We start from the raw sequence: 25,318 nt of genomic DNA, 5'->3' as shown, positions 1-25,318 counted from the left end.
GCGCACTTTCGAACGATACAACCGCTAAACAGTTATCTTCGAATCAACGCGGCGCAATTAGAGGCATAATAATTTACCGGCGCGATAATTACACGGACATCGAGGCTCGATGCGAAAGAACCGGCGCGATCGCTTCCGAGTTCGTTTGGATTTGTTTCAGCCAGCGCTGTATCTACGGGGTAAATAGAACCGTAGGCGTCGAAGCTTCGATCGAAAGGCAACCGATTCTCTCGAACGGGTTCGGGTCGTTTCGCTCGTTGCCGACGCCAATGGAAATAATTTGGCCGCTACGTCGGAAACGTTAAAATCGAACGGTACGGAGTACGGTGGTCGGCTCGGGAGAGCCACGATTCGATTCGTGCGAATGGCGACGCTGAATTTTCCACGCGATTTCACTTTCGCTGTTGTGGCATAATCGCGCGTGCCGCGAATCGCGATCCAAAATCGATGGCGCGTCCCTGCGTCGTAATGACGCCATAGGACGAACGAACACCGAGAATATTACTCCAACGATCGTTATTCAAACGGCGTGCCACTGGATAGAAATTTTATCGTCGAGGAGCGATTTTGATACGGTAGCGCGAGCTCTTTACGATCGAACCACGCCGGTGGCGTGCAACGCATGCTCTGTTTATCAACGATCGCGTTATTTATCGAGGTTCCCTTCCGCGGAACGACCCACGGATTCTCCGCGTCCTCTTCCGACCGTTTTATACGTACCTTGTCGATTTCCGCTTTCTTCGGCTTCTGCCCTCGAACGGACATTCGAGAAGAAAATCACAACGAGGAACGAAACTCGAACGAAATTACGCTCCAAGCACCACGGCCGGGAACTTCGCTTACGATTCGCCTTTCCGTTTTCACCGCGCGTCTGCCTTTCTACGTACTTTTGTCTTTCCTTTTCTCCTTCGGCCAATTAGTCCTCTTCCGCGAGCATCTCGTTCGCCCAGTCGCCGTAAAACAGAAACGAAGCGAGTACGCGTGCTCGCGAGGACGCACAAAGAACGGTGGTCCTTGGACAAGGAGTCATCGCTACCCGTTTAAAACGCACGTTCCTTTTTTCTCTTCCCTCGACTCCTCTACCGCATCGTCGAAAACTCTGCTCGTTACATCGGACACCAAAGACCGAATAGTTCCGCGAACGTCGCGTCTATTTAAAAAGTGTACAAAAGTCCGACGTTAGCCGGAAGGAGTTCTCCTCCGTCCTCGAAAAAACGGTGTCCGATGGACTTTGGTACTTAGGAACAAAAGATGGTCGTCTCGCGCGTTCGTCTATCGGTTTGGAACCTTTTGCGTAAATACTCGTCCATTGTCCGTGGAATCGCGGAGGTTCGCGTCAAAGCGTTCGTCACGCTCTTTTCCGTTTTGTCGCGCAAACGCGGTTACCGCGAAGAGACCGCCGCGCCGATTAACGCTCGAAATCCTCCTCGTGGCGAACACCGTAAAGAAACCTAAGGAAACGGCGTTTTCGTTCGTTCCGCGATCCTCGAGACTTTGGAGTTCCGGCGTAAACATTTTTTCACGCGATCGGTAACCAGACGGCTACGAGCTACCGACCGGAGAACCGGGAATCAAGGGGCAAAGAAAGAACACCACCGTCGTTCGAGTGCCGTCCAACGGATATATTGAATCTTCTCTGTGGAAAACGGTCGCGTCGATGGTCCAAATGGTCGACGATTTCCCCGGGATTTCGATCGACGACGGTGTCGGTGGTTGGTAGCCTCTTCCCTTAGTTTCTCCCCTCCTGCTTGTTCAGGACGGTGAGGGCCGTGTTCTGACTCTCCGGCGCCGTGGTCCTCGATTTCCGTATCTCGAATATCTTCTTCAGGGAACGAGGGAACTGGCTGTTCAGGCCCGCGTAGATGATGGGGTTGTAACAAATGGAGGACTTGGCCAGCAGAGCCGGAAGCACGGCCACGGACGCCGAAGGTTTTGCCTGCGAAATCGGTCGAGAGACGGGGCTTTAACGGCGTACGGTGCGACCGGACTTTTTCCTATTACGACGCGAACCAACCTCGTTATCGACAACACCGATACATCGCGCAAAGGATACTCCAAAATCGACCTACAATCGGGTAGCGGCGATTGGCTACCAAAATTGTTCTCTCCGGTTTGGATTTTGTTCTCGCGTCGATCGAAAATCGATTTTGGAGCGTAACGGATTTCCGTAAGAGCAACGTTGACCGTCTCCGCGGCGAATTTCGGTGTCGGTCATCGTCGTCGTCGTGGCATTGCCCGCCACGTCGTTAACGATGCTCGATGGCGTTAATCAAATTGTAACAATACTTTCACCGCGGCGCGCATTAATTGGAAGCAGCTATGGCGTGCAGAGAAACGGAGTCGTTCCGCGCGCAACGGCGTGCTCGTCTTCTGTGTTTTTGAGCGTGTAGAAGGCGTCGCTTTCTCGGAACGCGAGCGAACGTTTATTCCTTGGGACGTATAGTAAGGTACAAAAGTTCTCGGTTCGACCGTGAAAGATATTTTACGGAGTAAAAAATCGTGGATTGTCTTTCGTCGCGGTCCTCTTTCGCAGATCGCGTCGCGTTCGCTCGAACGCAACGAGCGGCACGAGGATACGAAACTCGAGCCTCTTGCGAGTACGAGAGCGGGGGAACGTAACGTTGCACGTACGCGTTCCGGAGCGACGTCGATATCTTTGTTAATCGATACCAACGCGGTGGTTCTGGAAAACGCGGCAAAGTCTTGCTCTTACTTCGCTTTCGCTCGCCTTTCTAGAGACAATGTAGAACGCATCCAGTGAACTCTGAGGCAAACGCGAGTAGACGCGTCTGGGTACGGCCGAGGTGCTTCTACCGGTGCTCGAGGTTCCTCCGAAACCGCAAGATGCCCGCGACGCGTTACTTCGCAGTATCGTTCGCGAAGCCGCGAACGATTCGAGGATCGACCGCTCGAAGAAAAAACCCTCGTTGCTCTCACGTGTTTCACCGTACCTCTTTCGATAACGATGCATCGAACGCGCGTACTTACGTCGAAATACTGAGCGGCGATCGCCAGAGCTGCGTACGGGGACCAAGCGAGCAAAAAGGCAGCTATCATCAGAGCGACCATTTTCGTGATCTTTGCCTCCAGTCTTCCGCGCGAACCTGAATCGTAACACGAACAGTTTTGCCGCTCGGCGAATTCTGATTTCAAACCGAACGAAACCGAAATCGAAATCGAAATCTCGGCGGTGAAATGAGCGAACGCGGGACCCGTTTATCGAGTCACGAGACACGTTCGGGTTTCGGTTGTCGTTCCGTAGTTCCCGCGGGCGAACCGAGTCACCGACTCGACGATTTACGAGGACGCTTCGACGATTCTCGTAGTTCGAGTCGAACGGGTTAAACGAGAACGAACCGCGGCAAAATTACCTGCTCTCTTCCGGACTTTTCTCAAAGTCAGTAGAATCGATGCGTAACTGATGCTGATCACCGACACCGGAATAACGAGTCCGAACGCGAACAAGAACCCGATGTAGCTGTCGCTTCTCGTGGCTGGATCGTGGACCTCCCAAGACACGCTGCAGGACACGTTTCCTGCTTCGGGACCGTAGCTTCCCCAACCGAGAAACGGTGGCACCGACAGACAAAGGGCGTACACCCAAACGAACGAACCCAACAGCAAGGTCTTCCTGTCGAGAACCGGACGGTTCGCGTTAACCATGAAAAACTCCACGGTGGTTTGCCGGAAATTGGAAAATTCGATTACGAACGATAAACGACGAATCGTTTGTCTCGCTCTCGAACGAAACAACGATACTTGCGACCACGGTGAAACCGATCAACGAAAGGTCGTTCGTTTCTTTGACGCGGCATTGTAAAAGGAAATCTGAAATGTAAACGCTAATCATCGAGCACGGCCTGTTCGTTGTTCGGGGGATGGGAGTGACGGCGCTTCGTTTGCTGTGAATCGGTGTCGCTCGTGGTCAGAGTTTTTAGAACGGTGTTGTTCGCGGCGTTAAATAATGATCTGTGCGACTTAAGGTGATTTTATTTGCGGTCGCAGGTGGAATTACCTCGATTTGCGGTCGTAGAGTTTTATTTCGGTTTACGCTCGCGTGTAAAAGTTCCTACGCGATACCGGGTTCTCTTTACCGTTAAAGAACACCGTCAATTCCGAGAGCACGTTCGTCCACGGGTTTCGGCCGGTCGAACTTTTCTCACTTTGTACGTACGAGTCCGATAATTTTCAAAGGCGATAAACAAGGAGCGGACACACTTTCGGAAGTGAACCACCGCGTCGAAATGACGAAAGTTCGTTCGATCGAATTCTTCGTTACTCTCGTACTTCTCGAGCGGAATATCGCAAAGGATATCGCTTAGTCGGAGAGACCGGTGATAAATTTTTCACAATGCCTCCATCTTAATCGGGGATGAAAATCCCTGTCTTTGTTATTACGTTCCAGTCCAGCGTTGAAAGCGATCGAAAAATAGAGGCTATCGTTGTTAATCCAAAGTTAATTAGGTATGTAATTTACGACGAGACACGATCGCGAACACGATATTATTCTCGGGCAGCGATACTCGTAATTACGCCGGGGTAACGCGTAAATTCTTTTATGGATTATCAGAGATTTGAAACGACCTCGTGGTCTATCGCGTTCTTTACGGGAGCGCGGTAGCCGCGCATTAAACGGTTTGCGTCGTAATTATCATTGCCACTGAAACGGACGATGCGCGCGTTATTCCGACCAGTTACGATCCACTTGGTTCGTAAATTCTTCACGCACGTGCGTCGCATTGCGACAACTCGAGGTTTTTGGAGCGAAACGAGCCTCTCGGTTTGTCCTACAATTCGACTGGTCGCCGGCCACCGAGTTCCTCCAAGAGGCAATCCTTTCGAAATATACCGTTTACTCGAATATTCCTTACCTTATCGACAACGTTTTCATCGGTCTGGCGACCAGCAGCCACCTTTCGACGGCCATTACCGTTAAATTCCCGATACTGGCGAATCCCAGAGTAGACATGAACCAGGCGTACCTTGAAACAAACAGAATCGTGACCGCGGAGAACCGAAATCGTTCCCTTCGCTGTTCCAATGTCGCCTGAAAATCGATCGATCGAAAAAATACCGAATCGTTCGAAAGGGGTTCGATTCTTGCGGAAGTTGCGACGGGCCAACGAGACGTAACATCGAACGGACCGTTCCCTCGGGAAATTACGGCGTCCTGCTCTCGAAATAACAGCTGGGAATTAATCGAAAATTAAGATCCAATGTGTCGGTACAAAGGCATCGGTGCAGAGACATTGTTCCCTATAACGGCGCACCGACGAAACTCGAACCGACCATTTCCTAATCGCAAACTCGTCGACGACGAACCGGGCTTCTTCTCTCGGCTTTGTTTCTCGAAACTACCGTAACGAGTTACTTCGTTATCCGACTTTCCTCGCCCGAGAGCCGAATAATTTTATTAGAAACGATTCGGGGGAAGTTGCGCGACGGGACGAGTTGGCGATTAATTCGCAAAGGAAAAGTGACCGGTCGGAGATAAGAAAGAGCGACGACGTGCTCGAACGATGGGAACGGACGAGGGGACTGGTTCTCCAAACGATCGAAAGAAGTCGTTTCGAGAATCGACGCGATCCATCCAGTTGGCAAAAATAAAATACGACGCGGCGATAATTGGACCGAACGGTAATTGAAAATGTAAACTTGGCGGACACGAGTCTCGTATTACCGTTACAATACGCAAATAACAGGAGCAACGTTGGTCGTTTCGGTAATTATGCTTAACGAACCGCATCTTTATCAACGTACCCTCTTGTACGATAATTGTATTGTTGCCGATAATGAGCGTCGCTCTATAGAACCGACGTTCCGTCGACAAATTTGAATCGTGTACACGTAATGTACGATATTTCGGCTCGAACGATCGCGAACGTTTCTCCGTTGTCGTTTCTTCCTCCCTCCCGAACTTCGATCGTTGAACCTTCGACGATCCCGAATATCGTCTCAACGTTGCGCGCGTCTACGCGAGACGAATCGCCCGAGTCTTTTTCCATCGAGCGCAAAGATCTACGTTCCATCGAGCTGAATTCAATTATTTTCCGTAACGAGAAACCGTATTGCAGCCGCTACGAAAGAAAGATCGCGTTCGTTCGGGGTGAAAGGAAAACGACAAGAGGAGGAGTAGATTGCCACCGCTCCTCGGAGAAATCCCGTGTAATTTTAGTTAATAAACAATAACTTGTACCAGAGACACACTTTGTAGCCCCAGTACCATCCTCCCGTAATCGCCGAAACCATGGCAACCGGATTCCCAAGGGCGGCCACCAAAAAGTCGCCAACCTGAAAACAATCGTGATTAGATTGCGCGCGAGTATCGGTCCATTTTCGTTGCGTTAAAGGCAGATAAAGCTGTCGATATTTAATACGAAACACGAAATATCAATTTTTAAGCGGTATCGCAGCATCCGCGAATTAAAACCGCCCCGCGTACGTGATACTTCTCGATTAGAGAAAATCGATTCGTCGAAAACCAGCGACGAACGATCCAAGTTTGTTTCCAGCCGCGTAAATGTAAACGTTAAATGAAATTTCGCAAGTGCTGCTCGATGTAATAACCTTCCGCCACGATTATTCCCTCACGCGAGCGTTCCGTTGCGTTTCCAACGAATTATATCATCGTTGTTGTTCGTTAAAAAACCAGATTACACTCTACGCGGGAACCCGTTTTGTTCCGTATTAAACGAGAACCGATGACCGAATTTCTCCGGCCCGTTGCGGAACGTGGAATCTGGCGCGGGAGGACCAGGGGGCAGGGGGCTGGGGGCAGGTAAAAGAAAAACGGCCGCCACCCGAAACGCTATTTCGAAGCTTTTCGTCGAGTTATTTTTTCATTTTCCAAACTCGTCCCGAAAACGGCTGCTTTTGTCCGCGTCCAATCATCTTCTATAATTAACGAGTACAATCAACGAGTAGAGTCGGTATTTGTAGTTGTCCGATTTTTCGACCGAAAGAAGAACATTGCGAACAATCGGTCGCAATGTTCTTTGACAGCGATTCGAGGTCAAATATCGACAACCTCGCATCGATAAATATTGTACCGGACGCAACGAATGCGACAAAAGCGGGATTTAATCGGCCGTGTTTAATTAATGTCGTCGCTCCGTAGAAGAGAAAAATGTTGTCGTTCGCGTGCCGCGCAAATTGCTCGCGTGTGTATATTTTAACGAAAAAAGTGCGAACAATCCGAGCGCGTCCCTCTTTAACAAAATTCCGGAATTCTTTCCACGGTTCTGATTAACAGCCGACCGAACATCGATATCGAATTCTGAACTTTTTACGCGGTTGTTAATGGACGATCGATACGAAAGTAAAACGCATCGGCACGTATAAAATTATCGAATTTTTAAAAGTGCCCTTTGAGACGAGCATTCCTAATTGTCGTTTAACGTTACGAGCATACCTTGCATCGCGAGGCTTGCTATAAAATTATACAATTCTAGAGAGCGAGAGACGACTGTTTGTTTTCTCGACTTCTAAACAACAACAACACCGTTTTCGTGTAAATTCTCGGAGAATGCATACGTATGTGTATACGTGGCACGTATCCCACTTTACCGTAGGCGCACGTGGCAAGAAGGGGTTGCACAGCGGCTTATCGCGAATAAATTACACGCCTGGCGAACCTTAACATCTTCTGCGGCCATTGCGAGACGAAGATGCCGCAAATTGCACGTGATTTCCAATCTCGCGCATTCCAGTGATCACCGCGATTCTTAAATGAAGATTCGATTTCGATGGAGTCGCGCAACGAGCGTTCCACGTTTTCGCAACGCTTCGCGAAACGTGTGCCTGCGAGCTCGAGGGAGCCCGGTCTCCAGGTTCGTTTCTCGATTCTATTTGCTTCGAACTCGTCGTACATCCACATCCAACGACTTTGTATCTCGTTTCGTTCAATTTCCTTCAGTTTCAAAGCGATCGACGATGCGCGACAGCGAGCGAACAACTCGCTCGTAGAAACGGGACGACCGTCGCGATCGAGAACCGAGACCGACGACTTTCTTGCCAACGTCCGAACGGATCGTAGCTTCCGAGGGAGCTGAAGCGATCGTTCTCGAGTTTTCATCGTCGAAAGTAAAATCGTCCACCGACTGTGCGTCGATTACCGAAACGGCGAGTAGGACTCTACGATTAGATTCCGATCGACAAGTCCGAGAGGTTCCTATTGTCAACGGTTTCGAAGTTCGAATCTCGAGGAGTCCGCAAGTACTCGCTCGTCCCAGAATGACCAGCGACGACGTCCGGACGCGTCGTTGCTCTTCTCGATACTTTTTGAAAAATGTTTCGAAGTGAACACTTACGACAAGATTGACGAGGATCACGTTCACGGGTGTCCACAAGGTCTGCGCGTCCTTAACGATCACCACTGCGACCAACAGGTTCATGGTGAAGCCGAAGAAACCGATGAAAGCGAGGACGATCGCCGCACCGATATAGATCACCGGGCTAACGTGTTCCTCGCCGGTATCGTCCGTCGCGACGATACTACGATTCAATGACATTCTTTTTCGCGTGGGAACAGGTTCCGCGCGCAGGACACTCGGTGCCGGTCGCGAGAAAAAAGGTCACGTGGCTGGTTGAAGCCGAGCGACACTCGAAACTCGTCCGTTTCTCTCACTGGTGCGATAACGCGCGAAAAGTGAACCGTCTGCATCGATCAAAATCAGTGGCGAAATTTCAAACTCTACCTACCCTTATATAAAGCCCAGCTGAAACTACCCTCTCTCCTCTGGCTACACGTAGTCTCTACCATTCGCCGCTGTCGGATGGAAGCAACCCCCCTCGACGTGAAAAACCAGCATGCGCGAAATCAGCTCCACCGTCGTGAATCGTCCGCGCCCCATTGCTGCGGGACGATTGAATTAGAAAGCGCCGCGAACGGGGGGTCCTTCCCGCCCGGCAATCTTCTTCTTAATGGTCCTTCGACGGTCAATTATGGACTAGGTGATCTATTTTCCTTTCGTATTGCAGAAATAGTTCCTCGAATTCGGAGCGTAACACTGTACGAAGGAGAAACAAGAAAATCTTAATTAAATCGCTGGAATAATTAGGAATCCGTCGCGTTTCGACAGTTTTCGGGTAAATGAAACAAAGACTTTACAGTTCGATTCTTGAATTTTGAACCATCCTTGGAAAATGGACGAATCGTAAGTACCTAAAAGAAACGTTGAATCGAGTAAATTGTCGTTCGTTTATTCATTGGATATACCAACCGGCGTGAATCGGAAAAAGTTGTCCCAAAAGAACATCAAGGTGGACGTCCATTTTTCTGCCCTTCTCCTTAAATCTACTCCGCATCGATGAGAAACAGAATCGTTCCAAATAAAACGTTCAATAATTTTATTTCACCGCTCCGGCATCGTGTCCCGCGATCTTATCGATAGAAATTCGTCGAATACAATGTCCAACGATTCCCAAAAAATAATAGATGAATTTTTAGATTTTCTTACACGATTAACGTATACTTTACTCGCACTGCAAAGATAAGTAGACATTTATGTACTTTAACGTTAAAGAATAATTTTAGACATCGAACGCGAGAGTACACGTCGAAGAACTTTTTTACCTATCCAGGTTTTACGTATTTCTTTTTTGTTCACAGTAGAAAGGTCGTTAGTCGAAGAGAAAAAGAAATCTTTAAATCCTATTAATGGCACAAAGGGATCGTACTCATTAATCGTGGATTATTACGAACGATTGTTCTCGGTCTGTTCGCGTAACGCTCGTTGAATGAATTGACGTGACGGAAAATAACGTGCAACAAAAGCGGCACTGGACAGGATTTTTATTTGCGGATTAAAAAATTACGTCACTCGACAGTACCTAGACAGCGAAACGTTACCTAACGATCCTTTGCGTAAAACGCGTTACCTTAAAACAGAAATATTTATGAAATAAGAGAAAATGCATTTTTGTCAGTTTTATAAACATAGAGCAGAAATTTTTATTCGGACCATTCGTAGACAGAGAAGACTTCGTGGCAATGTGTTTTTATGTATTTAAATTACAACTTACAATATAAAATGTGTTTTTTGAGACTATTAAATCAATTTAAATATCCTCTGTATCACTGTCCGAATCTTCCGCCATTGCTTGCTTCGCTTTTGTCTCGGCATTGGCTCGTATTTCCACCGGTACGCGTTCGTGTCTTCCTTCCGTATGCTCGGTCACCCAACTCATTTCCAGCTCGAACTTTTTATCTTTCAACTCGTCGTGAACGAGATAGATGATACGTGCGGCCTCCTTCACCAATTCGTTGCAGTTCATTTCTGACAACTTCAACTTTTCGATTTCAGTTTTCGCAGATTGTTTTGCCTTACCTGTCGAACGACATTTAAAAGTGACCGTTTAAACGGATCAACGTACCACGACTCGCAAATCTTATACAAAGTGATACACCTACCGATCGCGCAACCATAGTATCCGTACGACACACCGGCTGGATCGATCATGTACATCTGCGGTCCGTCGGATTCGTAGGCACCAAAAATTACGGAACAGCCGTACGGTCTCACAGCCGAATACAGAGTATACGCGTGCATGTACATGGATACTCTGTCGTTTAAATACTTTAACGGGATACCGACTCCGTACTGAGATCTGTAACTGGACGCTACCGATCTCGCGGTCTTTGCCATCTGTCTGGCATCGGAAATCAAACCCGAAGCTGCCATACCGATGTGTTTGTCGATGTTAAATATTCTTTTATTCGTGCCAGGCTCGTACAGCTCCGACGTGACTATTTTTTCAATTGCGAATACGACGCCATCCTTTCCTCGTAAACCTATAACCGTCCTACGAGCAAAATTGTGCAATGTTTAAGTATTTTCCAGGAAAATTATAACAAAATTGGCGAGATCCTTAACAAGTTGTGTATTCTCCGTTAGAAGCAAGCTTCTAGAGAAAAATGTTAACGAAAGTCACTTCAATAATCACCCTCCGTTCTCCACAGCTTTTTGTGCATATTCCACTTGAAACACACGTCCGTCCGGCGAAAATTGCGAGGCAGACAAGTCGTACTGAAATCACCAGCGAGGTTAAGTTTCATCGTTACCACTGTTACTCGTTTCGTAAAGTTATTTCGCAACTAATGTATCGAATATTTACCCCTGTGCCTATGGAACTCATTCTTCCAAAAATTGTGGCTACAAAAGTTGTCGATAATACAGCACTTTAATCGAGAGTAATTGTTTGTACGATGCAAACGGCGTGAATAGGCGAAAATCAAAACTTGGTCGTCAGCGCCAGTCAGCGCCGCTTCTCTTCACAGATTACGTTCGAACTGACATCTTACGGCGTTCGATGAAAGTAGTAGGTACTTTTCGAATAATCGTAACAATGACGGTAAATGAACAATTTTGTAGGCGCGAACGTTCGAAAATATAGAGGAAATATAAAGGAAAATAAAATCAAAGATTTGTAAATGAAAATAATAATTGTGGAAAAAGTATGTTTCAGAATTTCGCAATTTATTATTTAAAACATTTGGCAATCGAATTGTTTCATTATAATGTTTGCTACAATACGAAAAACCACTTTAACGAGTTTTTACGATCATTTCTTTTCTTCCGTTAAAAAATTTTTAATGTTCTCTTTTTTACAAGTATATTCCGGTGGACAACCATCCGTAACACCGTGCTCGATGGCCTTTCGGAATTCGGCCATAGTTTTTTCGTATTTCCCTTCGATTGGCGGGCTTCTATCGAATATTACGCACAATACATTTCAATGCTTTAATTTATAACGAATAATGTTACTTACCGGGGCAACAATTTCATCGTTTCAATGATCATTTCTGCGGCTCTCACGTATTCCTTCGCAATCTGCGGTTCTTCGCAAGCTGCTCTGTACAAACACGTATCCCCCATTAGATATCCCAATGCCAATGTGATCTCACCTTCGGATATTACGCTATCTGAGAAAGAAATTTCATGGATAGCCGAGGATAAGCTACGGGAAACGAACAATAAGAATTTATGTTATAATTTTCTCGTAGAAAAACCTTCTTCCAATTCACGTCCTTTTTGACCAGGGTGTCCTAAGTATCCGGCACCGAATACGACTGCTTTCAGTACCAACAGTAGCAACAGATTCGATAGATTCAAGTTTAATACCTGAAAGTAAAAAATCATAAACTTTAGATGATAAATATTTAGAAAATTGATACCTCGTTCGTTGTTACAGTCCGACCGAACGCGATTGATCGCAATTGGCGTAAAGTATTCACTCGCGAGCAATGAAAATAATATCGAACTTACCTGACTACTGCTCGTGGACCTTTGCACGAGCTCTTTCGCGATTTCCATCAACATGGAACCGCCATAATTTTTGTTGGTCGTCTCTTTGGAAAAATGACGATTGTTGTCCGTGTTTCGAGCAAGAACACCGTAATTCACCAATGCCATTACCATTACGAATTTCACGTTCAACGATGTTTTCATCTCGAAGGGCACTTGCACCGACGAAACGACACTTGACCGAGGACGCTTTCGCTCAAAAAGAAAAAAGAAATCGCGTACACTCGAACGAGCGAGTTGAAGATTCTCGCGAGGAAACGAGGGAAATAATTGCGCGAGTGTCGATTTCTCGAGGAAAAAATCAAATGACGCTGCGGCGAACGAAGACAGTGGTTTTTATAGGGCGACGTTTTGCTCTCCCAGCAAACCGTGAAGCCCGGGCCTTTTTATCCGTGTGCATCGAACCGAGGGTGGCCAATGTCGCCTTGTTTTCTCCCATTGTAACACCGAACCGACCGAGCACGATCTTCAATCACGTTTATTAGAGGGTTCCTCGAGGACGCGTCGTTCTCGTGCATAGCTCTACGCGTACTTTCTTCCTTGGACGTTGACGGAAATAAGCGGTGAAAGCGCGACGTTTCGTGAACTTTTACTTGATCCGCGAATCGAGACGGGTGCACCATTCTGCCGTACCATGGCGATCCTTTCTTCTCAACACTTGCGCTTTTCGTCGCAACTTTGCATTCGTTGTTCCCGCTCGAACATCGAACTCGATGCGCGAACGTTCGATTAAATGTAAAATTGTTCAAAATATTTGAAAACGTCCGGAGGGAAATTTAGTTTCAATTATCGGTGAGAAATTGTAGAAAAATTGCATCGAAGAATAATAATTAAAACGATACGTTCCCACGGAACGCGCACACTTGAACGCGTTAAACGTTTCGTGCAATAAATATTTAAATTCTCGTTTTCAAGGGCAGTTGCCTTCTTCGAAGGGCGCATAATTGATCGCGCGGGAATCACCAGCGAGATACAACACGGGCATTAGTTTTAACAGACACAACCGATGCGGCTATAGAGCAAGAATAGTCGTAATTGATGCTTCGCGAGTAGTCTGCTTAAATATTTATCGAGAACTCGCGTGTCCGTGTTTCGTCCGTAAGTAGTCGACTGCAAATAAGCTTAGAGTTGTTCAAGTATGCACCCAACGTTCTTCGAAAGGGAGACGATGCATCCCCTGGTATGAAATTATGGGGGAAAACTAATATCTTCGAGCACTCGTTGCATAGTTGATGCGAAGACTACGTCCGCCTCGAAGAATCTCATTAATAGTTCATACTTTCCCCGCCGTGTCTTCGCATCTAACTTTTAAACTCACCAATCGTCTCCTCTTTCTTCGAACGCGCTTTATTATTTTTAACGCGTTTCGTATATTCGTAACTTTCCTATTCTCCCAAAATCTACATTTCCGTGTTAAAATAACGGTACAGCAATTACGATGCGAACTATGCTTTATTTGAACCCAACAATCGTTCTATCGGCATTACAGTTGCCCCTCTTTTTATAGGATATCGTTTTTCCAATAGGAAATTAAAAAATACGTCTTTACATTCGTTCCATCCTATTCTAATTTAAGAGAGGTTCGATGAATTATTTTCAAATAATATTATGCATTTGTACCGCGTACTTCGAAGAAAAAATAGATGCGGTAAGACTGATGCGTGGAACCCGATCAAAGCGTATGGAAATGCTTTTTCCCGTTAATCTCTTCATTGTTAACGAACATTTTCCAATTCTCAAAACGGCGTACGAACGTTTATGAATTTTTCATCGTATACAGGACGGAAATATAGCCCATTGATCTTTTTAAAATCTGAAATGCAAATAGTCGATCGCGCAAAAATTCGTAAAACTGCAGATCGCGGATCCTGCACTTTGTCGCGAAAGTGCAACAGCGTTCGATGCAAACGGTCGCATAAAATATTGCATAAAACGACACGTACATCGGTGTTCGTAATTATTGTAGTTTATGGATACTTACATCGGAGTAGAGTACCAATGTGAGAGAACAAAACTTTCCTGCCGTGATCCGCAATGGCAATCTTGCTCTGTGTATGATAATTACGAGCAGTTTTGCATTCTTGGCCGATAGGTCGTACCATTCGCAATTGTACGCAGCGTTGGCTAGTTCTGTGCTCTGTAAAAATAATAAGAAACATCAACGGCTTCTTTTGGAAGATTAATTTTTCTTTCTATAAAGAAAGATTTCTATTAAGATCGTACCTCGACGACGAGTCTTTCTCCCACGTAACAGTACAAGTACAATTGCAGCATAACGTAAACAACGTAAAGAGACAGGAAAAAAAGTTGTAAAATGATAAACTGATTCATTTCCTCGCCGATCGACTACAAGGAAAATCGGATCTGTGCAAATGTTTTCCAAGGAGAACGCTTTTTTCGCCGGGAGAAACCATTTTCCTTACCACAATAGCTTGAAAACACTGAAAACACAGCTGAACGGTGCAACCGAGCATCTGAAGTAGAAGCATCACGTTGAAAGAGTTCTCTATTGTTTCCGCGAACCTTGGGAAGATTCGCGTAATTAACAAGCGGATCGAGGAATAACAAGTTTTGCAGATTGAATCGTCGATATCGATTTTCCGTATAAAACTGGTGGCTTAATTTACGTATCTTTTCGCTTAAACGTTTGCAATATTACAAGCGTCGTAGTTTGAAAATACTGACATGTTAAGGTACTCGTGCCTCCGAACAAGTTTGCCCAATTTCAGCTGTAAATCCTGTTTGTCGCAAGACGAGAGGTTCTCGATGTCTTCCCTCAGTATCGAAAGCTGTCCGCAGGCGTGAAACACCAGCATGGCCACAAAAGTGTCGACAGCGGTGTAAACACCGGCAGCGTAAAAGGTGCCTATGAGTTGGCCGCAGATGGTCAATTCGTAATTCGGGCTGACGTCGATGTCGTATGGAAAATAAGCACGGAAGAGTAACCTGGTTCCGCTTTGTTTCATGGTGCAGATTCGCAAGCAACCGTAGATGGCCACCACGGAGTGACACATCACGGTGCTCCTCACTATCGTCATTCTGGTGATCCTCGCCGTATCCATCATCGTTTTGCGTTCGTTGCCGTTCATTTTCTTGCCCCAGTCTCGAGCCATGCACTTGAGCAGAAATTTCAACGCTTGCGAACCAGGGAAAAGTTCCTTGCGATTATTTGAACAAGTTTACCAAGGTACTGCAATTAACTCGTGGAAGTGAGCATTTTTATAGAAAGCAACGCGCAATATGTATTTACGTTTGCCGTTGATCCAAAAGGCGATCGTTTTCAGGACCGAGATCGTGATCGTTATATTTCCCATCGATAAATTTTCCACTACCAAATAGAAGTCGCTCCATACTTTCGTAAGATTCACGGTCTGGGGCAAGCAAACGAAACAGACCATCGTCAGAACTGGAATCAGCACCAGATAACTCGAACGACGATTCCACCTTCTCTCTTCCGGCCAAATACCCATGAATTTCATCGTGTAATGGTTCCAACCGTACACGTACTTTAAATCTGACGACATCACCAACGTTTACTCATATATATGTATAAATGTTTTTTTTCTCTCGCAGAAGGTCTTGCTTGACAGTACGTTAGACTCAATATCGATAAGGGTCGATAGAAATACCAATTTTTGATAGCGAAAAATAGCAAGAAAACTACTGACCTCGTTGAACATCCATCGGAACCGTTGCAAGAGTCTCCTTTCGGTAACTGAAAACTATTCAGTTATTTAAAGTGCACCCTTGCATCCTTCTTCGCGCATGCTCCCTTCGTGAATTGGAAATATACCGGTACCAGTGTACGTAAAATGTCAGTACGGTGTTAAGGAGATCGAAGTGCACGATCCGTTCTTAAAGACCGACATAAGTTAAACGCATATTGTTACAGATATTTATCAACATTGTTTATAATCGTATCGGGAGTAGGAGTAAGCGAAAAAGAAGCAAGTCTGCGTTAAAACTTGTTTCTGTCAATTGAAATGCAACCGAAGAAACTACCCAAGGTACGACTGTAAAAATCTCACTGCGATTACATTTTGGACAGTATCTAATGGTTTCGCAGAAACGCGTAACTACCATCCCTACCCATCGCCTCTGAACTTGCAGTCCGAGCTGTTACGAGTTTTAACGTCAGTCTTTCCTTGACCGTTCTATCGATAAGTTGCGCCGGTGGTTCTACCAATTACGAGTTTATTTATCGGGTTCTGTAAACATTTTCAAGCGTAACTGTGCTCCAATTGTGACTTTCTTTTGCCTACGATTGCTCGAATTGGTTCTAAGCGAGCGAGTCGTGCGGAAAGGAGTCCTTTGCGAATGAAAGACGCGAGTATTCGCACTTTATTCGTTCAATTACTCCGCCGTGCTGGTACTCTTTTAATCAACAGCGTTGGATTACTCAAATAGTACTACTTTAGCGTATAAAGTATTTAATGTATGCAAAAATAACGTGTTGTTATCGATGAATTTTTATAAACGGTATCCTAGTGTTCCCAATTACGGAATGTCTAATTTTCAATGACGGAAAAGTTCAATTGTTACTGCCCGTAATCGTCAAAAGGACCGAAAGGTAACCCATTGCTGTTCTCAGGATCTGAAACGACGAGACCGTTGATTTCCGCAGTTTTTCGATGCAACGTTAACGATATCGTACTTACAGCACTGAACATTTCCATGGAGAAGGTGCCGAATTTACCAGCGGTTAAACAAAGTGGACGAAAAGATCTGCACATGATAAATAGGAGGCACCTTGCTTCCGGAGGTGAGACGTTGAACCAGTTCGATTTGTACGCGGAAATGCTCATTTCACTGCTCTGAAACGTATTCCACCATTTAGTAATTATTTCACCGAAAAAGGTATTGCTACGTTATCAATGGTTTCGATACGATACTCACTCGAACCAAAAGTATTTCGCCTATATAACAATAAAGGTACATGTGTATCACGATGAACGGGACAAAGAGTACGAAGAACATCAGTTGAAGGTTGAAAATTCCCGTCTTGTTTTTAATTATTACCTGTGAAGTTGACATTTAACAATTTTCTCAGAAAACCATTTTACGATAATAAGAATCGACTTGAATTTTTTAATAGTGGCTATTTCGTTCGAAATAAGTACGAATCGATTGAAATTAATATTGCAATGTTAATAAACATCGTTGTGTAAATGTTTTCAAGGGAAACGTAATAAAGCTGCGAGAACAACTTACGTCGAATAATAGGAAACCTTGAAAGCATATTTCGGTGGTGCAGAGTAACATTTGCAGCAACATTAGTAGATTGAAGCATTCCTCGATCTTACTAGCGACCCTTTGATACGAAAGAAACAATTTTTGTCACTGTCGTCGTGAAAAGTCGGGAGATACGGAATGAAATTTATACACCAGGATAAGAAAGTATCTTCGACGCAGCTAAATCGGGACAAAAACAATTGGCCGCGCGAGGCTACACGGTGTCGATCTTGACTGCGAAAACTCGTTCGTGGCTCGAATCGTCCGTAGGAACTTCCTTCGCACTCTTTGCGCGAGTAAAGTTCCCACGTATCGCGTTACAGCCGGCAGCCAACTGATTTTGCCTCGACGATACGAAATTATCGTTCACCGGTTCAAATGCTCGTGTCTCTTTACGATCGAAATCAGCTCCGTCTGGATTCGATCCGTGCTTCTGGTCCCATTCTTTTCGTCCATCAGTCCCTCCAGCCTTCTCTTCAGATTCTCGAATTGTCCACACGTGTGCAACACTAGCATCGCGATAAACGTGTCCACGCTGGTGTAGGGAATCGTGGCGCAGTAAGCAGCGAATGCTTGGGCCACGTTGGTCAACACCAAGACCAACGTTGGTCTCACGTTGTAAGGGAAATAGCCCGGGTAGAGCACCAAATGATCCTGCGACTCTTTGCTTCTGTCGCTTCTCAGTATCGTGAACGTTCGCAGACCGATGTACGCGGTGACCATCGTTTGAGTGAGCACTGTACACCAGGTGGACAGGTTCCTCGTGATGTTGGCGCTGTTCAACATGGTTGTCCTCTCTTCGTCGCTTTTCGAAGAATACCAGTCGTCGTAGAAGGACTTCACGAGAGGTTCGAGATCTGAATAGATAGATACGAAGCGAGTTAATTCGTTTTCAAATATTTTCTTCCCTGTCGTTCTTACTTTGTCGATGGTACCAAGTAAAGAATACTTTTACGATCGCGTTAATCGTTGGTATATTGGCCAAGCACAAACTTTGCGTTATTTGCTCGAGGTCTCCGTCCAACAGAAACAGATTCACGCTCTGCGGTGTGGCTATGAAAACGAGGGGCCACAAACTGGCTATCAAAGCTCTGTAATTCAATAATCGTTCTTTGGATACCGTCGGTTCCGGCCAGATACCGACCAGACGAAGATTCATGCGGTTCCATCCGATCGCCAATTTCAAATCTGCGAAACAATTGCACCGGTAGAGTGTATTATTTTGGGTAGTAGGGTGGTCGGCCTGATCGTACTGAAGTGAATTTTCGTGCGACGACCAGTAGTGGAAGAAAAAGTATCGAAATTGGCGTGCAAATTTGGTCACACTTAGCGTTAAAGTCTCTTCTCGAAAAGCTGAATGCGTTTTCTAGGACGGTTAATAGTTGCTCGAACGGAACCGAAATGTTACTTCGACTTTGAGGTACTTGGTAACTTCGTACCTTGATTGAGATCCATCGATACTTTGCACGCGCAAACTGTTCGATGTAACGACTCGTGCGACATTCCTGCGTTTTATTCTTCGGAGCCGCATCGAAACGACGCATGCTCGTGCAATAAAGTCGCAAACTACGCTTGTAGAAAATGCTACAAAGTCTGGTGGAAGGGAGGTCCGCTGGACGTACTTTCGTATGTACCACGGGTGAAAAAAATTTCTAATCGATTTCAACCGCGGGTAGACTGTCTTTAAGCTAATCGAACATGCGGAGCGCTATTTTTTGTTTCACCGAATAATTTATCGAGCAGCTCGAGTAACACGGATGGCAACGGTTACGATCGTAAGTATTTGCAAAGTATCTGGAACGAGAATCTTTGGTGTCCACTATTTGCAACTTAACGTCATAGTTACCGTTTTTATTGTATCGCGGAACGATGTGCTCGAGCAAAACGCAAACGTTCGGTACGTTGATCGATAAATTTTCGATTTACCTCGTCCCGGCGCGTTTATTTCGGTTGGTAAATTCGCCGCTCGAGGTGCGTAGACGAATATCCACGTTGTAAAACACGACGTCTTTCGCGGTACTCGTTCACGTGCTCGGCAGCATCGAATTAAAATTATTCCACCGCGTCGCGCAATTTGATAATTGCAAGAATTGATCGGACACGTTGATCAATTATTGCAAAATGCCGTTCAAACTGGACAGTTTTAGTTGGAAGATTAGGGAAAATATTTAATGTAATCGAAACTATCGTGTAGTGTTCTATATAACTTTTATACACAGATATCGTGGTGCCCCTACTTACAAAGTACCTATTTCTTTTTTCTTTTTCAATAGAAGTTTATTTACTCGTTACTTCCTGTAACTGTCAGTAGTACCGAAAGGTAACCCAGTGCTGTTCTTAAAATCTGAAACGATAAGTTCAAAGATCACTGTAATTTCTGTATCCCCTCCTTCGAAAGAGTAATGGTAGAAGTACAGTAATCCCTGAGAACTGATCATTTTCTTTCTAGGATTCAATGTTCTTATCGCGGAGCAAGATTTCACCGACCGATTCACCGATTTCACTTCGATCGATCGCTGTTTACTCGGGGAGTACGAGCAATGAATCGGTAAGCTTTGCTCAATGATAATCGGTCCACGCACGATCTCGTTCGCTTCTGATCGAGGATTATTCCGCACAACTGAACGAAGCTTGTTCCTTCCAGCGACATTTTTACTCGGCACGAGGGACCCATCGACTCGCGCAACCTGCCAATCGATGGGCCGCTCGCGCCGAGTGGAAATATCAGTGGAGAGGGTAAGGGCTGTTCGGTTATCCGGGGTGACGCTCGATCAGTTTGCGAGGGATTACCGTATATGAAAAGGTGCGGTGTCGATTTTTCGAGAAAATCATAATCGTGATTATACTTTTGTAGATCGTGGTATCGAACTGATACTTACAGCACTGAACATTTCCATGGAGAAGGTGCCAAATTTGCCTGCCGTTAAACAAAGTGGACGAGTAGACGTGCACATGATGAACAAGAGACACCTTGCTTCCGGAGGTGAGACGTTGAACCAGTTCGATTTGTACGCGGAAATGCCCATTCCACCGCTCTGAAACGTGTTCATTATGTAGCAGAGTTATATTCTGTACCGAGCTACTAGCGCATCGGTGTATCGGGGTCCGAGGATTTTAATTATTAGGAGAAGCTTGATTTCTCTCGATAATTGCAAACCGAGGGGAATTCATTACGCTCGTGTTGGAAACGCGCTATTACGGATGCACACGAACCACGATTATACCGCAATATCATTCGATCCCTCGATAACGAATCCGGAATGTTAGATTTTAGCATTTTGGTACGAAAAGTTTTGCACGAAAGAGATCTGTTTTTCGATCCCAATTTTCCATTTTGTAACGAGTGAGGGTATTCCAGTTTAACCGCTTCGATTACGAATGCGTTGAACGTAACGAAACGATACGATACTTACTTGGATCAGAAGTGCTTCGCCTACGTAACAATAAACATATATATGCACTACGCTGAACGATACGTAGAGAAAGAAGAAAACCATTTGCACGCTTAAAAGTTTCACCTCAGTTTGGGTGATTGCCTGTGAAATTTATATCGTTCGAAGAATATATTGTTCAAAATGTACACCGCTTAATCGACCCGGTTGATATCGTAATTGTTATAGATACAATTTTGTAAAATAAAAACGTAAGGAAATTGTGGGGAAAACTTACATTGAAAAATAGAAAGCCTTGAAAGCATATTTCGATGGTGCAAAGCACCAATTGAAGCAGTAACAGTTGGCTGAAGCATCCCTCGATCCTGGTTGCGACCCTTTATCAACAAAACGTATTTATCATTGTTCCGACCTTCGAAGCCGATCGATTTTGCCTCGACGATACAAAGCTTTCGTTCACCAGTTCAGATGCTCGTGTCTCTTCACGATCGAGACCAGCTCCTTCTGGATCTGATCCTGGTTCCTGGTCCAAGTTTCCTCGTCCATCAGTCCCTCCAATCTTCTTCTCAAATTCTCGAATTGTCCGCACGTGTGCAACACGAGCATAGCCACGAAAGTGTCGACGCTGGTGTAAGGAACCGTAACGCAATAAGCCGCGAACGCTTGTCCCACGTTGGTCAACACCAAGGTCAACACTGGTCGAATATCGTAGGGAATATATCCGGGGTAGAGCAATAGACTTTCTTGTTTATCTACGCTTTTGTCGGACTTGATGATCGCGATCGTTCGAAGGCTGAGATACGTGGTAACCATTATCTGAGTCAACATGGTGCACCAAGTGGATATGTTCTTCGCAATCTTGGCGCTGTTCACCATGGTTGTCCTCTCTTCTTCGGTTTTTGAACTGTTCCAGTCGTCGTAGAAGGATTTCAGGAGCGGTTTGAGATCTTCGAACATAGATCAATAGCTACTCGAATCTTGTCGAATGGTCAACGAGCACGACTCGATCGTGAAACGTAAATAATTACGATAGACTTTTTCATTACCTTGCTGTCGATACCAAGTGACAAATACTTTCACGGATCCGTTGATCACCGGAATATTGGCCAAGCACAAACTTTGCGTAATCTGCTCCAGGTCTCCGTTCAATAGAAATAGATTCGCGCTCTGCGGTGCGGCTATGAAAACGAGAGGCCACAAACTGGCTATCAAAGCTCTGTAATTCAACGATCGTTCTTTGGATGCCCCAGGCTCTGGCCAAATGCCGACCAGACGAAGATTCAAGCGATTCCATCCGATCGCCATTTTCAAATCTGCGAAACAATTATACCGGTAAACACTGAACAGCAAAGACGGTCAATCGAAGCACTTCGACGATGAAGAAATAATTTTTGCTAGGCCAGTGATCAGCCTGAACATCGTGGAATCTAATAGGAATTTCTTTGAAATTTGCGTATTCGTATTTTATACAATGTAACTTTAGATCTTTACTAGTTCGATCGAAAGTTTGCCTCGACTTTGAGAGGACTTCGTACCTTGATCGGAATCCATCGATGCTTCGCACATGTGAACTTCTCGTTCGAATGACTAGTACGGTACTCCTGTCTCTTGTATTCCGTAGTCATCGAAAGGACGCATGCTCGTAAAAAAGTCAGAACCCACCTCTGTAGAAAATGCAATAAAGTCAGGTGGAAGGGAGAACCGATGGAAGTACGAAGTTTCGTATCTACCGTGGTAGGACAAATTTTCTAATCGATTTCAACCGTGGATAAACTGTCTTCGAGCTAATCTACCATGCAGAGAACTTCCTTTTACGTCATCGAATAATTCATGGAACTCGTCGAATTGAACGTGTATCGCAAACGTTGTGCTCCAAAGTGTTTGCAAAAATTTCTTCTTCCTTTTGTTGTTCGCTTGGCCCATTTTTTTTTGTTCCTCGAATCGGTCTTACGGTCAGCGAATGCCGGAGAAAAAACAGACGGTATTCGACGAATTAAAAATTTGTGCATTCATACTTCATCGATTCGATTACTTTACCTGATCAGTAACTTCTTTGGTCGGCTGCATTTAATTAGTTACGCACAAGTGACAAAGCACTTTCGCTAAAATATGTAATTTGTGTCACGATTCCATTCGTTGGTGTAAAATAAAAAATCGATGATGCGGTGGACAGACGAGTAAGCATAGAAATTTATCGATAACGAGTATGTATATATATATATATATATATATATATATATATCAAATATTATATTTTGCACTTATTGCTTGCAATTTTGTTACACTGTACATATAAATATGTGTGCGTGGAACGTTAAGGGTGACTCGTATTTTTATTCCTGTGGACTAATTCAACAGTTGACAGTGTTGACGCCATTTCTCTTCGACTGTTCAATTTTTCATAGCCAATAACACGGACAGATACCCAGCCGACGTTTTTAAAATCTGAAACGATAATTTTCAATTTTCTAGCGAACGACCGTGTTCAAGGTTAACGTTTGAAAGACGTTCGACGTCGGTGTAACTCACGACGTTAAACAGCTCCAGAGAGACGGGACTGAATTTTCCAGCAGTTATTCGAAAGGCAATTTTCGCACGACATATTACGATAACTAACGAAATTGCCTTTTTCGGTGGTAAGTCGTACCAATCGCAATCGTACGCGGACTGGCCAATTCCGGTGCTCTGAAAATTAAGATGTAAATTGAGTAAACGAATTGCTCGAGCATTCGTGCAAGACGACTCACTTGACCAAGAAGCATCTCGCCCATGTAACAATAAATGAACAGATGCAACATCGTGTAGATGACGTGAACGATAAAAAATATTAACCCAACTATCGATGCGTCCTCTTCTTTCTGGTCTACAGACTATAACGGATAAACACGTATGTATAAAAAGGTTTCTTTAATCGTGAAAATCGTTTCTTAAATAATTATCAACGTATTCATAGTCGTACGGTTATCATGCGATATCCAGTCAGGCAAAACATCGCCGTGCAGATTAGCGTTTGAACCAGTATAGTGAGATTGAAGCAGTCTTCCACGATCGTTGCGAACCTTGAAACGATTAACGATTAAAAATCTTAATTCGTAATTTACTCGGGATTATCGAACTTCTAACTGAAAATGTTCTATCGTTTCTCCAAAAGTATCGTTTCCTCCTTTAAAAAATCGCTAGAGGCATTGGCGCACGAACCGGGACAACTGATTGTGTCTGTGCACGATGAAGCCAAGTTGCTCCCGGAACGTTGCACCATTGTTCTCGTTGGTCGCGTTAACCAGATTCCGCAGAGCGGCTCTGAGAACAGTTAATTGGCCGCATAAATGTAATATCAGGAACGCGAGAAACGTGTCGAAGCAAGAGTAGGAGATCGCTGTCAGCACCGTGCCCATAAATTGTCCCAGCCAGGTTATCTCGAAGTTTGGACTCTTCTTGATATTGTAAGGAAACGTCGCTGGATGCAAAAGTCCTCCCAAGTCGGTCTCCGACGTGTTTTGCGCGTTGTTCCAAATTTGCAACAATATGAACGCAGAGAGCATGAAGTAAGTCAGCACGGAGCAAAAAATTGATATCGTGCGACTTATTCTGGCGTTCTTCAACATCGTTCGGCGCTCTTGGTCCGGGATCGAATAGGACCAGTCGTCGCATATTTCACAGAGTAATAACGTGAGAGCTAAAGATACATAAATTTTCTTTAAAAAAAAGGACCTCGATCCTCTCGAAATGATAACATACTTTTCATTGCAGCAACATTCGGTAGAAACATCGACTTTGAACGAACGTACAAAGCTTTGTGCATTTTGCGGTGCAATTGCAACACGTACGCGCAACGCTCGCGAAGGAAACCAGATATCGATATTTAAAAAGTACTCTTGGAACTCGAGTACAATGTTCGATTTGAACGGTGCCGTTTGAATTGTTTGTCGTATATTTAAACATTGAAACGTAGAAGCAAATGTAAAAGGAAAAACTAGCGAAACAAAGTTATCGAATGATTTCTATTTCCGTTAAATAATTGTTCGATGTAAGAAATGTTTGTAATTACCTTTCTTGTGGTACCGCAGAACGATTTGTTTGATCAGAGCGAAACCGATCGGTACGTTGATCGACAAATTTTCGACCACCTCGTCCAAACTCGTCGATTTCGTTATTAAATTCGCTGTCTGGGGCGCGCAGATGAACGCAAACGTCACAAAACACGTCGACCAAAATATAAAGGTCGATATTCGACGCGAGCGGTACGAGATCTTTTTCGGTTCCGGCCACACGCCAAGCAGCGTCAAATTAAAGCGGTTCCAGCCCATGGCAAAGTCCATTTCTCGATCGAATGCGTTCTATATTCGCCGCAATTTCGATAATTATCGGAATTAATCAGTGCTCGTTACA

The 25,318-nt window shown here is 44.9% G+C and overlaps 5 protein-coding genes across 7 annotated transcripts; all 5 read right to left on the bottom strand.

The window, feature by feature from the left end:
- Positions 1 to 990: 990 nt before the first annotated feature.
- Positions 991 to 8,912, bottom strand: LOC143149241 (pinopsin). Of its 3 annotated transcripts, XM_076316446.1 has the most exons (7): positions 8,701 to 8,912; positions 8,310 to 8,625; positions 6,197 to 6,291; positions 4,872 to 4,982; positions 3,372 to 3,631; positions 2,989 to 3,104; positions 1,608 to 1,936 (listed from the first exon to the last, which is right to left on the bottom strand). In XM_076316446.1, the coding sequence occupies exons 2-7, from the start codon at positions 8,508 to 8,510 to the stop codon at positions 1,730 to 1,732; spliced, it is 990 nt and encodes a 329-aa protein (XP_076172561.1). In that variant the 5' UTR covers positions 8,511 to 8,625; positions 8,701 to 8,912; the 3' UTR covers positions 1,608 to 1,729. The 3 variants fall into 3 exon arrangements, with proteins under 3 accessions (XP_076172559.1, XP_076172560.1, XP_076172561.1); XM_076316444.1 differs by lacking the exon at positions 2,989 to 3,104 and having other exon boundaries at positions 991 to 1,936; XM_076316445.1 differs by lacking the exon at positions 8,310 to 8,625 and having other exon boundaries at positions 994 to 1,936.
- A 1,074-nt stretch (positions 8,913 to 9,986) lies between these two features.
- On the bottom strand, positions 9,987 to 11,272 carry Prosalpha7 (proteasome alpha7 subunit). The gene is made up of 4 exons (XM_076316447.1): positions 11,116 to 11,272; positions 10,945 to 11,027; positions 10,412 to 10,803; positions 9,987 to 10,328 (listed from the first exon to the last, which is right to left on the bottom strand). The coding sequence occupies exons 1-4, from the start codon at positions 11,134 to 11,136 to the stop codon at positions 10,060 to 10,062; spliced, it is 765 nt and encodes a 254-aa protein (XP_076172562.1). The 5' UTR covers positions 11,137 to 11,272; the 3' UTR covers positions 9,987 to 10,059.
- A 290-nt stretch (positions 11,273 to 11,562) lies between these two features.
- LOC143149707 (uncharacterized) lies at positions 11,563 to 12,449 on the bottom strand. The gene is made up of 4 exons (XM_076317278.1): positions 12,267 to 12,449; positions 12,011 to 12,122; positions 11,770 to 11,923; positions 11,563 to 11,707 (listed from the first exon to the last, which is right to left on the bottom strand). Exons 1-4 carry the CDS (start codon positions 12,447 to 12,449, stop codon positions 11,563 to 11,565), a joined length of 594 nt encoding a protein of 197 aa, XP_076173393.1.
- A 1,612-nt stretch (positions 12,450 to 14,061) lies between these two features.
- On the bottom strand, positions 14,062 to 22,590 carry LOC143149706 (uncharacterized). The gene is made up of 24 exons (XM_076317276.1): positions 22,465 to 22,590; positions 21,976 to 22,242; positions 21,390 to 21,876; positions 21,162 to 21,306; positions 20,951 to 21,055; positions 20,417 to 20,572; positions 19,830 to 19,881; positions 19,236 to 19,356; positions 18,946 to 19,012; positions 18,459 to 18,903; positions 17,908 to 18,394; positions 17,517 to 17,616; positions 17,202 to 17,324; positions 16,881 to 17,119; positions 16,807 to 16,813; positions 16,663 to 16,714; positions 16,386 to 16,484; positions 15,889 to 16,020; positions 15,556 to 15,819; positions 14,991 to 15,441; positions 14,729 to 14,828; positions 14,529 to 14,651; positions 14,287 to 14,442; positions 14,062 to 14,118 (listed from the first exon to the last, which is right to left on the bottom strand). The coding sequence occupies exons 1-24, from the start codon at positions 22,493 to 22,495 to the stop codon at positions 14,062 to 14,064; spliced, it is 4,266 nt and encodes a 1,421-aa protein (XP_076173391.1). The 5' UTR covers positions 22,496 to 22,590.
- A 730-nt stretch (positions 22,591 to 23,320) lies between these two features.
- On the bottom strand, positions 23,321 to 25,299 carry LOC143148817 (odorant receptor 13a-like). The gene is made up of 6 exons (XM_076315518.1): positions 24,978 to 25,299; positions 24,128 to 24,605; positions 23,889 to 23,988; positions 23,677 to 23,799; positions 23,459 to 23,614; positions 23,321 to 23,374 (listed from the first exon to the last, which is right to left on the bottom strand). Exons 1-6 carry the CDS (start codon positions 25,246 to 25,248, stop codon positions 23,321 to 23,323), a joined length of 1,182 nt encoding a protein of 393 aa, XP_076171633.1. The 5' UTR covers positions 25,249 to 25,299.
- Positions 25,300 to 25,318: the final 19 nt, after the last annotated feature.

Source organism: Ptiloglossa arizonensis, chromosome 7 (genome assembly GCF_051014685.1).
Source record: "Ptiloglossa arizonensis isolate GNS036 chromosome 7, iyPtiAriz1_principal, whole genome shotgun sequence".
NCBI classification, from domain to species: domain Eukaryota; kingdom Metazoa; phylum Arthropoda; class Insecta; order Hymenoptera; family Colletidae; genus Ptiloglossa; species Ptiloglossa arizonensis.
The sequence above is the reverse complement of the archived record's forward strand: the minus strand, read 5'-3'. Positions and strand labels throughout refer to the sequence as shown.